General features: G+C 30.3%; 3 protein-coding genes across 9 annotated transcripts in view; 1 reads left to right on the plus strand and 2 right to left on the minus strand.

Moving 5' to 3' along the window:
• Positions 1-1,816, minus strand: LOC145968262 (uncharacterized). Its single transcript, XM_083093646.1, has 3 exons — positions 1,424-1,816; positions 985-1,293; positions 1-782 (listed from the first exon to the last, which is right to left on the minus strand). Exons 1-3 carry the CDS (start codon positions 1,703-1,705, stop codon positions 249-251), a joined length of 1,125 nt encoding a protein of 374 aa, XP_082949772.1. The 5' UTR covers positions 1,706-1,816; the 3' UTR covers positions 1-248.
• On the plus strand, positions 1,428-6,456 carry LOC145968243 (tektin-3). Of its 5 annotated transcripts, none has more exons than XM_083093631.1 (9): positions 1,428-1,881; positions 3,032-3,186; positions 3,525-3,776; positions 4,446-4,669; positions 4,856-4,965; positions 5,059-5,171; positions 5,395-5,617; positions 5,796-5,947; positions 6,072-6,456. In XM_083093631.1, exons 1-9 carry the CDS (start codon positions 1,831-1,833, stop codon positions 6,127-6,129), a joined length of 1,338 nt encoding a protein of 445 aa, XP_082949757.1. In that variant the 5' UTR covers positions 1,428-1,830; the 3' UTR covers positions 6,130-6,456. The 5 variants fall into 5 exon arrangements, with proteins under 5 accessions (XP_082949757.1, XP_082949727.1, XP_082949748.1 ...); XM_083093601.1 differs by having other exon boundaries at positions 1,429-1,881; positions 6,008-6,453; XM_083093622.1 differs by having other exon boundaries at positions 1,430-1,821; positions 6,008-6,452.
• Positions 6,349-15,730, minus strand: part of Mino (glycerol-3-phosphate acyltransferase mino) — a 25,816-nt gene continuing 16,434 nt past the window's right edge. For 2 of the 3 annotated variants that reach the window (XM_083093565.1, XM_083093557.1), the window contains 12 exons: positions 13,768-13,883; positions 13,051-13,229; positions 10,666-10,821; positions 10,184-10,578; positions 9,668-10,091; positions 9,416-9,569; positions 8,984-9,168; positions 8,719-8,908; positions 8,428-8,651; positions 8,245-8,355; positions 7,802-7,994; positions 6,349-7,594 (listed from right to left, as the gene is read on the minus strand). In XM_083093565.1, coding sequence (XP_082949691.1) covers positions 7,407-7,594; positions 7,802-7,994; positions 8,245-8,355; positions 8,428-8,651; positions 8,719-8,908; positions 8,984-9,168; positions 9,416-9,569; positions 9,668-10,091; positions 10,184-10,578; positions 10,666-10,821; positions 13,051-13,229; positions 13,768-13,873 — 2,505 coding nt within the window. In that variant the 5' untranslated portion in view covers positions 13,874-13,883 and the 3' untranslated portion in view covers positions 6,349-7,406. Of the gene's footprint in view, positions 7,595-7,801; positions 7,995-8,244; positions 8,356-8,427; positions 8,652-8,718; positions 8,909-8,983; positions 9,169-9,415; positions 9,570-9,667; positions 10,092-10,183; positions 10,579-10,665; positions 10,822-11,136; positions 11,211-13,050; positions 13,230-13,767; positions 13,884-15,730 lie in introns of those variants that run through there. The other variant, XM_083093574.1, reaches the window with a different exon arrangement.

Consider the following 15,730-nt stretch of genomic DNA (forward strand, 5'->3'; position numbering starts at 1 on the left):
ATATTTATACATCGAGCAAAATTCTTCGTAATGAAACTAGCATTATCATTACTATTTTTTTTTTATAAGATATTTTTTGTAACGATATGACACTCAAATCGGGGAATTAAATATTCGGATCGTGATTGTTTTTATGAACAATCGACATGAGATACTATGACGTGATATTATCTGTATTATAATAGATTTCGCACGAGTACTTAATACTTAGAATTGTATTATGCAGAGAAGTCTCCATTATTATATCTCTATTCCGCGGAAGAGATCGTGATAGTTTTTCCTTTAGGATCGTCAAATCTATCCATTGTACGGATATCCAAAATCATAGTGAGCGCCCATATCATAATCAAGGCCAGTATCGCAGTCACGAATATTCCCGTCCAAATCGGTATACTAGTGAAACCAACGCAATCGTACGCATCACTGAATACCGCATTCTTATGATCGACTTCGACTTGCATGTCCGTGATATTTAAACGTACGGGACCGTTAGCGAAGATGGTTTGCAATGAACAATGATAAGAAAAATTATATGGGAAACAAATGTCCCGTTTGCTCGACAAAACGCCGTTCTTGCCTTTTGTTATATCATAATTGACTTTATCCAATGTATAATAGCCCATGTATTTGATCGGGAAGAAGAAATTGAGCGTCAGTTCTCCAATGTCCTCGATATTGGTAAAATTGATGGTTAAAATCAGTGTACCATTCTGGTCCTTATAACTTGATGCATTGGCTTTGGATTCAGGAAGCTCTAAATCCTTATCTGGATTTTCAGGTGCCTGCAATGATAATATAACTTATTTTGATAATAATTATGTAAGTTTTTTCATTGATAATGTAATGTTTCTCTTAATATTTTTAATAAATTCCTTTTTTCAATTGGTTTTAATGCATAAAAATTGTAAAAGAAAGACTTCATAAAGTCTTTTAAAATTTATTATAGGACTAATTGCATAATGTAACATTTAACAACTATCTTACCTTGAAAGACAGTGATTTACTGGAATAGAACAAAATTTTATCTGTTTTTATCTTAAACTCTTCGGTACCCTCTTTAGCATCTTCCCTTTTTATACGTTCAGTTTGACTGTAACGGCACTGTTTTCCTGTAAGCACTATGCACTCGCTTGAATCTGTATCCTTTAAGACCATGTTTAACTCATGATCATCGTTTATATCTTCTATCGTTCTTATCTGTTTGTCGCCATAGAGTTTTTGAAAACTCATATTCGGTTCGAAAACACACGGCAAATAATACAATTTCGAGCCATTGATGGCGGTTGATAGCATCTACAACATTCATATAGCAATTTTATCTCTATAAGCAAATAATATACGCTCTTTTTAGTAAAAAGGATTTGCAGGAAAGTATATTTCCAAGAGAAATATGGATTGACAAGCAATGAAATTCTTATCTAACCTTGTTATTTCTCAGATCCTCGACACACAATTCTTCGGCGACGACGATCGTTGGATTCGTCACGACCAACAGTGACAGGATCTCCTCGAATTCCTCCGATGACAATTTCTGCAGCGGATTCGAGCGTACTGTTTTCAACGGCGAATTGTGATCGGATGATTCATTGTGCGAGCACCATATCACGACGGGCGTACCGGCATGGGAAAATGCGATTTGACAGGCCACGATCAGCACGAGGAGCGGCGCGTGGAGCGGGCTCGCTTTTCTCGCACTACCTGTCATCGTAAAGCCGAATTTTTGAAGCGACTCGAGCCAAGCACCCAGATCGAGAGATCACTACACTGACGCGAGCAGAAGGCACTCCAAAGCACCTGACTACCACCTCGTGATCATATGATGTGAGTCACATGGTCGATGCATTTCCGGATTTTAAAAAAGCGTTACACACTTGTCATAAGGTATCTTGTTATAAAAGTCACATGAATAATCTTTAATTGATAAAAGATATAAGGAAAATTCCCCTCTTCAAGGACTTTTCTTATTCATCTTTTATGTAGGATTTAATAATAATAATAATAATAATAATAATAATAATAATAATAATAATAATAATAATAATGTTTCTTTATAAAATTAAAATTTCTTTTTATAAATCGATTTTTTTCGCCATTTTATGAAAAATAATTTTTTTACTTTTCATACTTGTTTAAATTGAGATTTCTATTTCTGTCAATGCTTTTGTCATGCTTGGCAAGCATTGCTTGCTGTAATGTTAACATTGTCATATGTTTAGCGATTGTTTCAGAATAATCGCGTTTTGAAATTGTGAATTTTGACTTAGCGATTATTTCAGAGCAGTTTGCTTTTTGAAATTATGTTTATGTGTATATTTTCTCTTTTCTTGGACATAAAGAACGTTATGAAATTATTATAAGCGATTATGGCTAATATTAGAAGCGAAAAGAAGACCAAAACCGTTATATATTCTGTAAATCTCGCTAAGTATATTTGAATTTATATAATTTGTCATTTACATCAATTAGATACAAGAATTTGTTCAGTTTTCTAAATTTTATTTAGTTTTGCTTGGATTTAATTAAAGAATTTAATATAGTATTTACATTTGTAAAACTCTTATTCTGAATGTAATGTATAACTATTTAGTAACAAGATTATAACATAATTCTATAATTTACATTACAGTTATATTATATCTTTATATAAGTTCTTCTTAATTTTCATACATGTTATATAAGCATTATATAATTTTTTTTAAGATCATATAACATGTTACATACATGTTGTATTAATGTTATATGACTGTAATTTATGTGAGTAGGAAATTACTCGTAACGTGTATAAAACATACAACATTTGTGTAATATTGCGTGTTACATTTCGTTTTATTATAACAATATAACCATTATATAATCGTGTTTGCTGGGATTAATAAATTAAAAATTGTTTATTGTGACCCTAAGAGAACAATTTTATTCAATAACAAAATTCGAAACTTATTTGAAAAACGACTTATGATCTTGTAATCTGTTTTATACATAATACATTATTTATATATCATTATAATAATTATGTATCTATTCCATCTAGCAATTTCAACCATGGAGCACAGTCGGTGTTCCGTCATGTATGGAACAAGTTGCTGATTCTCCAGTTTCAGTCAGAATTGAAGAATTTCTCAAAACCCCGAGATCTCATCCTTGGCGCCCTATGCTTGGATACAAAGTTCTGGAAGCAGCTCCCTTGTAAATAATTTTTTATCTCTTCAAAAATTGAGAAAACATATATAACTTTTTATTTAGTAAACATTTCATACTATTTTTCATAAGAAACTAATTTTTAAACAATTAAATACCGTTAATATGTTTTTTTTATCATTTATATTTGGTTTCTCTTATTTAATATAATTATTATTTAAAAGTAATTAAAATTTATGTAAAATTAATATTAAAAATTAATGATTTAATTAATAAGAAATTCATTGATATAAATTTAATTTTAAAAAAATTATGTCGTTTCAGCAGAGAAAAGTTTGACACAAATATTTCTCTTATTTAAAAAAGGTAATCTGTCTTCTGCATAGGTTCGCACAACCGGTAACGAATTTGATGATGGATGCTGATCGTATACCACATGGAATGACGACGAAGCCTTTGAAATTTCCGAATTTAGTAACTGGTTTCGATCGTAATCCTTTGCACGCGGCACGAGCTGCGCTTTGTATGCGATACACTCCTTATGATTGGAAGCAGAATCAAATCAGACTCTACAATGAAGCGGATGCGAATAGATGCTCTTCCGAAAAATTACGCAAGGACAGTGAACGCCTAATAAGGTAGGCGAAACCTTCTTCAAAATGTGATATTTGATGTATTTATTTTTAAATTAAATGAAACATTGTTCATAGACTTTTTAATATTAATATTTATTTGATTTAATAACTCTATTTTTTAAGGAGAAACTGGACAGATATAACATTAAATTAATAATTTGTGTGAGTTAAGTAAAATTTACCTTGTTTTATGAATTAATTTTTATTTTTATAAATTTTTGTGTACAATCGCTACAAAATTTTCGTGGTAGTCACTATATATAAAAGTTAGTTCGATATAAGATAATATATATGTATATTTATTTGATTTTGAGATTAAATTATATTCTACAAGACAAATCTTTAACTTACAAATTAATTATTAATTTTATATTTTATAATTAATTTTATATTTTATATTTAATTTTATATTTTAAAAGATTGAAAATATTTTGTACAATATCTAATTCATGAATCTTCTCATGTATGTAAAATAATAACTTAACAAAATATAAATTTATTAACTTTTGATGTAACTGATCCATCCAGTTCTTTCTTAAGTTTTAAATTAAAATTTTTCTTTAAAATTAAAATCTCAGTTTAATCGAAGAGTACTCTTACACATAAAATATACTATTACTATTATTATTATAAAATATACTACTTGCTGTCTATTATAATTATTTATTTCAGAGAAGTTGATGAAAAGATACAAAAGAAACAAATGAAGAATGATCAAAAACTTGGAGAGAATATCACTTCCTGGCGGAACGAAGTAGCATCGGAGTTGGAAAGATTAATTATAGAAGACGATAGATTACAAGAATGTCGTCATAATCTGCAAATTGCGATTCAGAATCTCGAGGGACAACTACATATCGCACAAGAATGTCTCTATCATCGAGAGTCGAGAAAAGGTATTTTGCTGTATATTGGAACATAACAGACTTAGTTACTAAATATAATTTGCAATGTGATATAATGATTGCAATTTTAATGAAATTAAAAATAAGCAATCGATATAAAAATATTCATCCTCGAATAAGAGTTGAATTCCTGTGAAATTATAACTTTTAAGACTTATACGCTTATTAACGTTATAGATACTGATTTAGTTCACGATGAAGTTGAAAGCGTTCTGCTGAAAGAGATTGAAACGGTAAGAAATTGTGAGAAGAAATTAGAACAGATCACAAATAGAAGCATCAATCAGGTATGTCATATGCTTGTGAATAATATATGACACTAATTTTGAAAAATTCATTCTATCGCATTTTTCAATTGACAAATGATCGAACAACATCAGCTGCAAACGAATATATGCAAAAAAACAGCATTAGGAATCGATGTATGCCATCATATAAATGATTTTAGCCGAGACTTGCAATGTTATAGAGAAATAAAAAAATACGATCCTAGGTAATTTATAAAAAAATGTTTTACGCATAAACGGATGTAGCATTTAGTTTAGAAAAGAACAGAAAACAAAAATAAAATAAAATTTCATTATATAATTCGATATAGCACTAAATAAGATATGATTTTTAGGTAAAAGCTAATATCTATTTTCATAATTGTATACATTTAAAAGAAGATCCATTCTTCTTTATTTACTTCACTTTCTCCGAGTATCCTTTTACAGTATCACCGAGATTGGATCTTGGGCGAAAATAGCAAACAATATAGTGAAGAGATCGGAGGCAGAACGTGTGAAATCAAGTCAATTACGAAGTGACATCGACACTGTCATGAACACTGTGAGCTACGAGATATATGAAGCTTGGGAAAATACCAATAAGGCGTTGAACAGAAGAGCCATTGAATTATTGGAAGCGAAGGAAAAACTACAATCATATTTGCATAAAGTAGTAGCACAAGAAATTAAGATTACAATAAGATTATTCGAATTTTTATTAGAGCATGTCAAATAATATGAAAGATATTTAAGGAATATCTGAAAGATATTATGCGAAGTTTGTATAACGTCTTTAAATATTTATATCGTTCTTATGTGTTAAAAGTTCAATCTATATTGGAGTTTAGATTCAACAAGAAATTTTGAATATCGAAAAGAGTATGAAACTAATACAAAAAACAATCGCCGATTTAGAACTGAAAGTTGCAAATACGCAAAATTTGGATATCAAACTTTACCGTTCGGAAGCTGAACTATGCAAGAATCATACTCAATTCAGGTTTGTCACAATTATTTACATATACATCTATTAAAACGATAATATTTGGTCGTTTTGTAGGATAAATAAAGAAGTGAAGGATATTAATAAAATAATATACGATATGAATTTGAAATTGCAACAGTGTGAGGCGCAACATCAACAACTTTTGCGCACAAAGTCTAATTTGGAAAGCGATTTAAAGTCCAAAACAGACGCACTCTTCATCGACAGAGACAAGTGCATGGGTCTCCGAAGAAGTTATCCGACTTCGTCGATTACAAAATTTTAAAATGCTTACATATTGCAGATAGATATATAAAATCTTTGCAAATTTTAAAGAAACATTGATTGGAAAGATATTCAACCAATTGTTAAATTAATAAAAAGTGAAACAAGATCATTGAAAGAGAAATACACAATTGTGAACAATTATCTTTATTGTCAAGTTACAAATTAATGTTTAGGCAAAGTATAATATTATCTATTTGTCCATACAAACATCTTATAATACAACCAATATCTCAAATCTATTCGGTTTATGATTTTGCATTTGTACAGTTTTTCTCATTATACAACGTAGGACTTTAAGTATTTCATTGTGAATGTAAATTGCACAATGCTTTTAGGAACATTCACAAATGATATACTATACATAGTAGTTTCTTTAATTTTTCTCTAATTAATAGAAAGATTAATAGAAATTAATATATTACACACACACATATATATATATATATATATATATATATATATATATATATATATATATATATATATATAATATATGCATATACAAACTAAATATTCATAAATATATACTATAATACATATATACTATACAGGGTGATTCTGAACAAACGTTTGTCTTTAAAATATCAAATTCTTGAATGAATTCTAAAACGATTTTTCCTCTTGCAAAATGTTGCCCGGAGCTTAGTTTTTAAACTATAAAGGAAAATAGTTAACTACTTACGGAACGAGTACAGGAGGTAGGCAGGAACGGCGCGATATAGGCGATTACATGGGGCGCTCGCCGCGATCAGCTGATTGCTATACGCGATGACTGTAACAATCAGTGTGTGTGTGAAAATGTGTACGCACACACACACTGATTGTTACAGTCATCGCGTATAGCAATCACCCACGTAATCACCTATATCGCGCCGTCCCTGCCTACCTCCTGTACTCGTTCCGTAATTAGTTAACTATTTTCCTTTATAGTTTAAAAACTAAGCTCCGGGCAAAATTTTGCAAGAGGAAAAATCGTCTTAGAATTCATTCAAGAATTTGATATTTTAAAGACAAACGTTTGTTCAGAATCACCCTGTATATCTCTATAATTATATGTATTTAACACGTACGACAACGTTTACAAAAGACCATTTGTGTTGAAAATATGTCAATAGATTCTATAAAAGATATAAAAAAATATTGAAGACTCTTTTTGATTGCGCAGAAAAAACAGTATCATCACATTTTAGTTCACATTTTTAGTCCATTTAAAAGCTGCTATAGTATTATATACGCCTTTCGCTATCACCTCTTTGTCGTAATCTTCTTTCAAATAAAACATTTTAATGTTTTCTTGCATGTGACATTCTAGGACATTCCACTTTTCGAAAAGCTTGAGGGAATTTTTTATCGGATCAACAGATAAACTCTCTCCTATTATAATAAGAAAAAAAATACTAGAATATTATCTCATGTGAAAAAAAATCTCAATTTTTTTTTGTTGACAGTTCCAAAAAATTACATTGGTATATCATAAAAAATTTATGTAAAATGCAAAATTGCAATTAACAGAATTTTACAATATACATTTATATTTGAATCTAATTGAGATTATTAATCTTTATAAATATTTTTACTCACCATAATTAACTATGCCTCCGTCCAAATTAGTTTTGATTTCGCTCAATATTTCTTGGACTAAATCTCGCTCGCAAAGCGAACGGCCGACTAACTTTATCAAATTGAAAGCGCTACATGTATACGTATCGATTAATGGCCGTAATGCCATATGTAAGAATTCCATATAACTCGAGTGTTCTGGATTTAAGCTCAGCTAAAAATGATTAAAAATTATATAAAGTGCATTACAATTGAATGTTATTTATCCGTATATTTGTAAAAATTTAAAAATTTATATAAACTAATTAAAATATAATATTTTTAACAAATAAATTTACAATACAACAAATAATAATATATAGAATGTCAAAAATTTTAGTCAATGTTATTTCGGTATTAGAATGTTACATACAACTATTATTCATACATATAAATATTACCAATATTTAAAAAATTCAATTTACTTTATATTTAATGTTGCAGATTTTTCGTTCTCTTTCATATTCTTCATCCGAGCTGTCATCAAAATTTTTCGCGTATCTTTTACTCCAAAGCTCCTCCTCGAGATATGCTTTCTGTCAAAATCGTTTTTTTTTAATATTGATCCAAGGGAAAAATATTTATTTATCGAAATATACAGAACATACCTCTTGTTTGCCGATAATGCCTTTATGCGTGAATTTATATATCGTTTCGAGAATTATATCTTCGAGTTCCTGGCAAGGCCTGCAGAAAATAAACTCATATCTTAAAATGTTGCATAATTTTAGCACTCGATTAACCAAACTATCTTGGAGCACTGTAATATTGTTCTCGGCAATCGCAACCGGATCGTTAATCTGTGACTGCAATTCAGCATACAAAGCAGTTACTGAAAATATAATAATAGGTTTCGTTACGGAATCAAAATGACTCGCCGATTATATTGATTATCTTACCTACTACGCTATCCATAATATAATATAATAACATAGTATTGCTGTAGTACGACAACTCAATCACATTTGGCAAAATCGATACAGGACGGATTGCGGTAACAACGTTTGACTTGTAAGACTGATCGCCATCAAGAGATTCAGTGATTTCTTGTCGCTGTTGCATCACTAAGCCAGGGCCCAAGATATCCAGCTATATAATTCAACGATTAATAAATTTATTATTTTTTTTCTACCGCTATTACGGTTTTATCTATTGCCTACTAACCGCGTGTTTAACAATATCAATATTTTCTCCGCAAAATGCTATATCCATATTGTTAAATTCCAGTTCTAACCGTATCGATTCGAATGCTTCGATCAATTTATCTAATGTACAACCGTCTCTAAACCTATTTAATAATAAAAATGCAACAACATTGGTCGACATAATCGGTGTAGATTGGGACGAATCTGAAAGTGGTTATAAAAATAATATCCAGATTAGTAAAAAATTATTTTATAAGAGAGTAGAAAGAATAGAGAAAGTGCATTACATTTTGATTTAATTCTATGAAAAATCAATTATTTGAATAATATTAATTTGTGATTAATAAAAAATATATCTAAATGATATTTAATTCATAATATTTAATATTTTATTCAATTAGGATTTTCATGCTAAAACCGACAAAACTCTACGATAATCATTTTCACTCACCATATACAACATGTCGAGCGATATTATCCACCAATTGACGATGTTCCTCCACAATGACATCTGTACCATAAAGAGACGAGTTCGACATAGTATATTTTAAAGTTTGTTTTGACGATGATCTATTTTGCTGAGCTTGAAAGGTTTTTATCATTTCCTGTCGAAAATTTTTTCCATATAATAATTCTTATAATCACTAATGTGGTAAATTTTTATTTAGCATATTATTAGTTCATAATTGTATAATTATCTCACCCTAAGGGAAAACGGTTGACAGAAATCGATCTTGACGATACCGTAGTGACCCATGAGTGTCGACCACATAGCTTTTATTGCCGAAGTGAAAGTTTCCATTTTCTTCGGCTGTCCCAATTGTTCCCTAATGAAATTTCCATCCACCAATCGTTCATAGTTCATCGCTATCGGAATCAACAATGCATCCTCGATTGTACCATCCATGTACGCGTCGACAATGACACTCAAAATACCACTCTTTGGCATACAAGGTTTACCGGTTCTCGTGCGGCCACCCTCCACAAAGAATTCCATGTTGTGTCCGGCACGAAGATTCTCCATGATGTATGTTTGAAGAATCGTGCGATAGAGATTATCCTTGCGTCCCGTTATCGGATCGATACGACGTTTAATGAAGAAAGCGCCCAAACCTCTCAGCAACCATCTGATAGCATCAATTGATGTAGAAATGTGTTTCTTAGAAACGTTAGATAACTATTATATGAATAAGAGATTGGTGTTAGATTTTGAGCTTACCCAAAAAATGGAATCTTCAAATTGTCCCCTGCTGCAATTAATGGATTTCTTATGTTATTTGTGACCATGAGAAAACTGATCATTATATAGTCTAGATGGCTGCGATGAAGCGGTAGCAGCACTAGCGGTAGACCGGTGTCGTTTGCCTTCTTCAACAATTCTATTTGTGAGGGCAACACAACGGCGGATTGTATAAAACAAGGCAGCAGTTTATATATCAGCCATGCGACTATCTTAAGCAAGACGTCGCTGCATCTGCTCTCCATTTGCAGTAGTATGTCTTTGGCCCTGACTTTCGCCTTTGCGAATGCCTTCTCCTCACTGCAACCTTCATTATTAACTGTCTCCCAGGCAGTTAATTTGATAGCGTCTTTTAATCGTTCATCATTCAGGATCTATCAGACGTACAGCAAGAATATAAATTTTTGACAACAATAAAATTTTCTTCTTTTGAGATAGGAATTTATGAAATCGAAACTTACAGTCTTTGTGACCATTGGATAATCATATCTGTTGAAGCTCGAGACATGAGATACACAATTGAATATCCTTGAGAAAAACGTTGGACCTGATTTTATCAGCAGTATGTTCAGACCGAACGGATGCAATTTATCGCGTACAGCAGTTACTAACGAATCCTATCAAATAAATAGTGAGACATACTTATCAAGATTACAAGACTGAAAAAATCATATGTACAAGTTTATATTATATAGATACATACAAGTTTATATTATATGTATATTATATATATATACATATATAATACACATAAAACATATAAGATAGTGTGAGAGAAAGCAAGGAAAAAGTTGAAATTTATTTTTTAAGATATTTCGAAACGATTTTCCAGTTACGGTTACTTTATAATTCTTCTACCTCTTCTATTTCCCTAATTAAAAATTTTGAAAATATGGTAAAATTAATTACGTTAGCTTGTTGTCCCAACTCACATTTCTTGGATATCCACGAACGATTATAATACGCCACCATCGTGATATGAATCCACGTGGTTCCTCGCACATTTCTTTTACCATTAAAAAATCAAATGTTTAATATAAACATTGCCACTATTATTATACGACAAAATTTCTCGTGATTTGTAAGTTTATAGATATATCGATGCTTTTCCATACTTTAAAACATAATTTTCTATATTGGTTTTTTGATTAAATCATAAAGTCTTCATCCATTATCATTATCGAGATTATTAATTATAAGAAATATGAAAAATCAAAGTCATTTAAAATATTTTATAGACACAGCAAAAGTGCAACATTCATTAATTCGAAATGTCACAAAAATAGTAGATCTTCTTTAACGAGTCTCCCTTTCTTTTCTCAAATTTTGTTTCGGAGACGAATTTAAGTTTCCATCAGGGCAAAGTTCACGCATCGATGCGCACATATGTGCGTGATAATTGCTCTTACCCGAAGACGAATAACTAATATGAAAGAAGATGATGAAGTTATATAATTAAACGTGTGTTAAAGGACACATCTTTTAATTAAGTAATGAAGATATAATAACTGCGAGTATCTCGCAAGAGCACTGCTGATATTTTACGCCCAATCATACAATTCTGATCTATTAATACAAATACTACGAAATGTCATTGTAATAATGCAGCAGCTGATGCGTCATATACACAAATGATGCCACAAACATACAGGCACGCGTTTCAGATAAATTGGATAACAAAACACTGTTCGAAGAATTTTGTCTTGAAATCTTTACAGGCGGTTGATCTTTAAACGATTTATTTGCGTCGTCGTCACTTGTCGTTGCTCTTATATAGTCTCTCTAGTCGCGCATCAAAAATAGATCACGATCGTGGGTGTGAAAACGAACGAAACATCTTACAAAAGCTGTACCGATAACGCGAGTTAACGATTAGTGAATTCTTCTAAAAAATGTGACTGCGAAAAGTCGCGAGACAGATACGCAAAACTCGCAATTCCGCGTGATTACAAGACTAAGAAACGTCACATCTGGCTAAACAATCTCGACTAAATTTATTTTTAGTGCCGATCACGTCGTCCAATGATATACAGAAACCTTTCTTGTGATTTTAAATAACGACGAAAGCACGCGCACGCCTTCTCTTACGTGCATTTGCAGTTGCAATTATCAACGAATATAGATTTCACGAGTAAATATGTAGTGAATCTTCGCGTAAACAAAATAAATTACTTGGATTTGGATCCTAAATAATATTAAGTTTTCTAAAAAACCTTAGCATGAATAAAAATAAAATAATCCTCTGCTTCTTAATGTCTTAAATAAATATCAACTAAATTCTGATTAATAAATGAATCTAAATAATGATAATGATCATAATAAAGCAAATATTTTATAAATATATAATTATAACTTGTAAATATATCTATTAGTTATAAAATATTGCATGTTACCAGATATTTTCAAATTGTAATGCATAAAAATAGGATGAAATTTAATATAGATTAAATTACATATATAATATGCTTCAATAATTAAGATAATTTTCAGTGACTTTTTAGAGACTTATTAGAAATTTTAATCTATATAGCTCAAGGTAAGTCTTTATATCTACTTCGCTGCGTTGTACCCTTCAATTTTATGCATCGACGAACAATGAATCGACGGCAATCAAACTCGGAGCAACGAGATCACCGATATTTAACGATAAATTCGGTAAGTTAAAGCGACTACGCCACTTTAATTCAACGGATCCCGTGCACGCCCACACGTGAAATTGCGACAGACTAGATTGGCAATGAACACGCGAGAAGATGTCGATGATTGACAAATCAGTCGGGTTTGCGTGGCTAGTCGAGATGATAAAAGGCAACGTTAAGTATGCGTTAGGCGTACAAAAAACGTACTCTGGAAGCGGGTGTGCAACTGTTGCAGCAGTATTGCAGGAACGAAAATTTTTGTCTGGTCTGTGGAGGTACCGGCTCACTCTCCTTAATCCTGTACAATGAGGAATCGCGCAGCTTACGCCAATCCTCCCTCTCTTGAATCCTGCTTCGTCGAAAATTTTGCGCGGCTTGCCGGAGACCTGTAATCGTGCACATATCGCGTTTATTTCAAATATTTCTAATATTACGAAAAAAATCTTCGTCTATGTAAAAGAAAACAAAAAACTTTAAGCAACCTAATGATTATCTACTTTTAGAATATATAAGAGAAGAAAAATATAGAATAATTTCTTCAAAATAAGAAAAAAATTTGAAAAACAAAGACTTAAATTGTTAAGACAAATTAAAAATATGAAGATCAATAATAAGAATAAAGTATAATATAAAAGATGTTGCGTTATTAATATAAAAAAATTAATAAATAAATTACAGTTTAAATGCTGTTTCGAGAAAAAGATAATATCGAAAATAATTTTTGCTCTTAGAGTCGTTAAACAAACATGACACATATTTTATATAAAAGTATTTATTCAGGTATGCATTTCGTATTTGATGAGATTTCATTGTAAAAAGATAATTGTATGCAGGAACGATCCTTTTGTCGACTCTAAATAAATAGTTCTATAATATCCTAACTTACGCAAGACTCATTGCAAAAGAAAAGAAAATTGCTCTTACCATCCAGTGTGAATCGGTTGGCTGTCGATTCCACATTTCGTACTTCCGTTCTAGCTTCCCAATTAGCGTATACTTCCTGTAAACGCGTAGATAACACGCCCACCATATTATTGGGTCTGCAAATTGAAAAATGGTATAGACGAATACAAAAATTAAACGAAGAAAAAAATAAAAAATTAAGTGAAAAGTAATAAAATTAAAATTAATACGGAGAAAATAAATCCTTAATAAAGTGAGTAATAAGTTGAGAATTAAATTTAGGATATAATATAAAACGATTATTTTAATTTTATAATGTCAATAAATAAATTGTACATTAATCTATTAGGTATTTAAGTAACAATAACACAATATATTATATGTCAATGTGTAAGAAAATAAATTTTTCTATAATAAAATTATCGTTTATCATGATTAATTTTACGCAAATGGAAAAATGTGCAATTAATCAGACAGAATTATGAATTGTATTATGCCTATCGAAAGTAGGTCTGCGTTCAATTAATTTGCTATCGGATCTGTAATTGTGCGATACGCACGATGCATTCGCCGATTCAATGCATATGGCTTAGAAAATAGAGAAAGCGAAAAAGCTATTGCGGAACAATGCAATTGCAAAAATAAAGTAAATTGTAAAACACGCTTAATTGCACTTCTTCCTAGGGACGAATGAACAAATTACGATAATACATGATGTCTTTCGTGTGCCAACGTGGGACGTACTTTCTCTCTAATTAAATATCCCGAGTTTGAACGAATTTGTTTCTCAATACATCGACAGTTTTGTTTCTTAGTTATAGGCAATTAAATGATGCAAACGATATTAAAGAAACAAAGCGAATGATGAAAATCTTTAGCATCTTTTAGAATTGACAATTTTTTTTATTGAGAAATTAATCTCTAAAGAAGAAGCTAATAATCAAAAGAATGTAAACTTTAAAATTGACATATTTTAAAACTGAAACTAAATTCTTGAAAAATATATTTGAGAAATATACGTATAAATAAATCTTTGTAAGATTACGAAAGAATTATACATACTATCTAATACATAATGTAAATAATTATGAAAATGCAAAAAGATGCAATCTCTTTGAATCATAAAATTTCATTTTATTTTGAATAAAAATCGTTTATCTATAAATAATAACCAATTCATATATAATAAATAATTAAACAAAGTTAATTAAAAATCGCATTATATATTTTTATTACGATTGATAGCTCTAACTACAAAGTGATATGTTTAATGTGTAATAAGTTTTTATTTTCTTGGGTCATGGTTCAAATAGTAATGCACTTTATCGCATTTTCTCCATTATACATAGTTCAGCATCCAATGTTTATTTAATCTTGTATCCTTGATTTACTGTTTTTATCGCTTTCTCTGCGTATGACATAAATCAAACTAAAAAAAATTTAATCAACAAGCTTTTTTGCATATGATATATCGAGTAATTTTCATTCTATGCATCGTATATAGCAATAGTTGCGAGCACAATCGTCACAAAGGCTGTGCTTCATGGTGATGGTTCAGAAGCGAGAGATTGTCAAGAGTTACCGTCGATTAGGCTCGTACGATCCCGACAATGGCGTAGTACGTCCAGTGTTACATTCAACAAAGACTAATTTAATATAATTCAAAATAGATGACGATAAAAATAAAAGAGAAAAAAAACAACAGAAAAAAAAATACATTTTTATAATTATTTTTCTTATATGTTACTAATTTGCTGCATATTGTATATTTGACATTACAACGCAATTTCTCTCTCTTTTATAATTATTTAAATAAATCTCAATGTTTCCTTATTAAAAAGAATTATAACGTTCGCGTTTCACGTATTATTGATTTATTCATGAATATCAGATTAGTATGTTATAATATTACTGATATTTAAATGTCCAATTTTCAGCGTTTAATTTCTCGTTTATCGAGGATTATAATAAAATTTTGGTAATT

Source organism: Camponotus vicinus, unplaced genomic scaffold (genome assembly GCF_025532165.1).
Source record: "Camponotus vicinus isolate PSW18456_S1 unplaced genomic scaffold, iyCamVici1.0 SCAF_1, whole genome shotgun sequence".
NCBI lineage: Eukaryota > Metazoa > Arthropoda > Insecta > Hymenoptera > Formicidae > Camponotus > Camponotus vicinus.

Coding starts and splice junctions, on each gene's coding strand:
- LOC145968262 (XM_083093646.1), bottom strand. CDS start 1,705: ATGACAGGTAGTGCGAGAAAAGCGAGCCCGCTCCACGCGCCGCTCCTC. Junction 1,294..1,423: donor AGGATCTGAGAAATAACAAG/GTTAGATAAGAA, acceptor TGAATGTTGTAG/ATGCTATCAACCGCCATCAA. Junction 783..984: donor GTAAATCACTGTCTTTCAAG/GTAAGATAGTTG, acceptor TTATCATTGCAG/GCACCTGAAAATCCAGATAA.
- LOC145968243 (XM_083093601.1), top strand. CDS start 1,831: ATGGTCGATGCATTTCCGGATTTTAAAAAAGCGTTACACACTTGTCAT. Junction 3,187..3,524: donor GTTCTGGAAGCAGCTCCCTT/GTAAATAATTTT, acceptor TCTTCTGCATAG/GTTCGCACAACCGGTAACGA. Junction 5,618..5,795: donor TACAATCATATTTGCATAAA/GTAGTAGCACAA, acceptor ATTGGAGTTTAG/ATTCAACAAGAAATTTTGAA.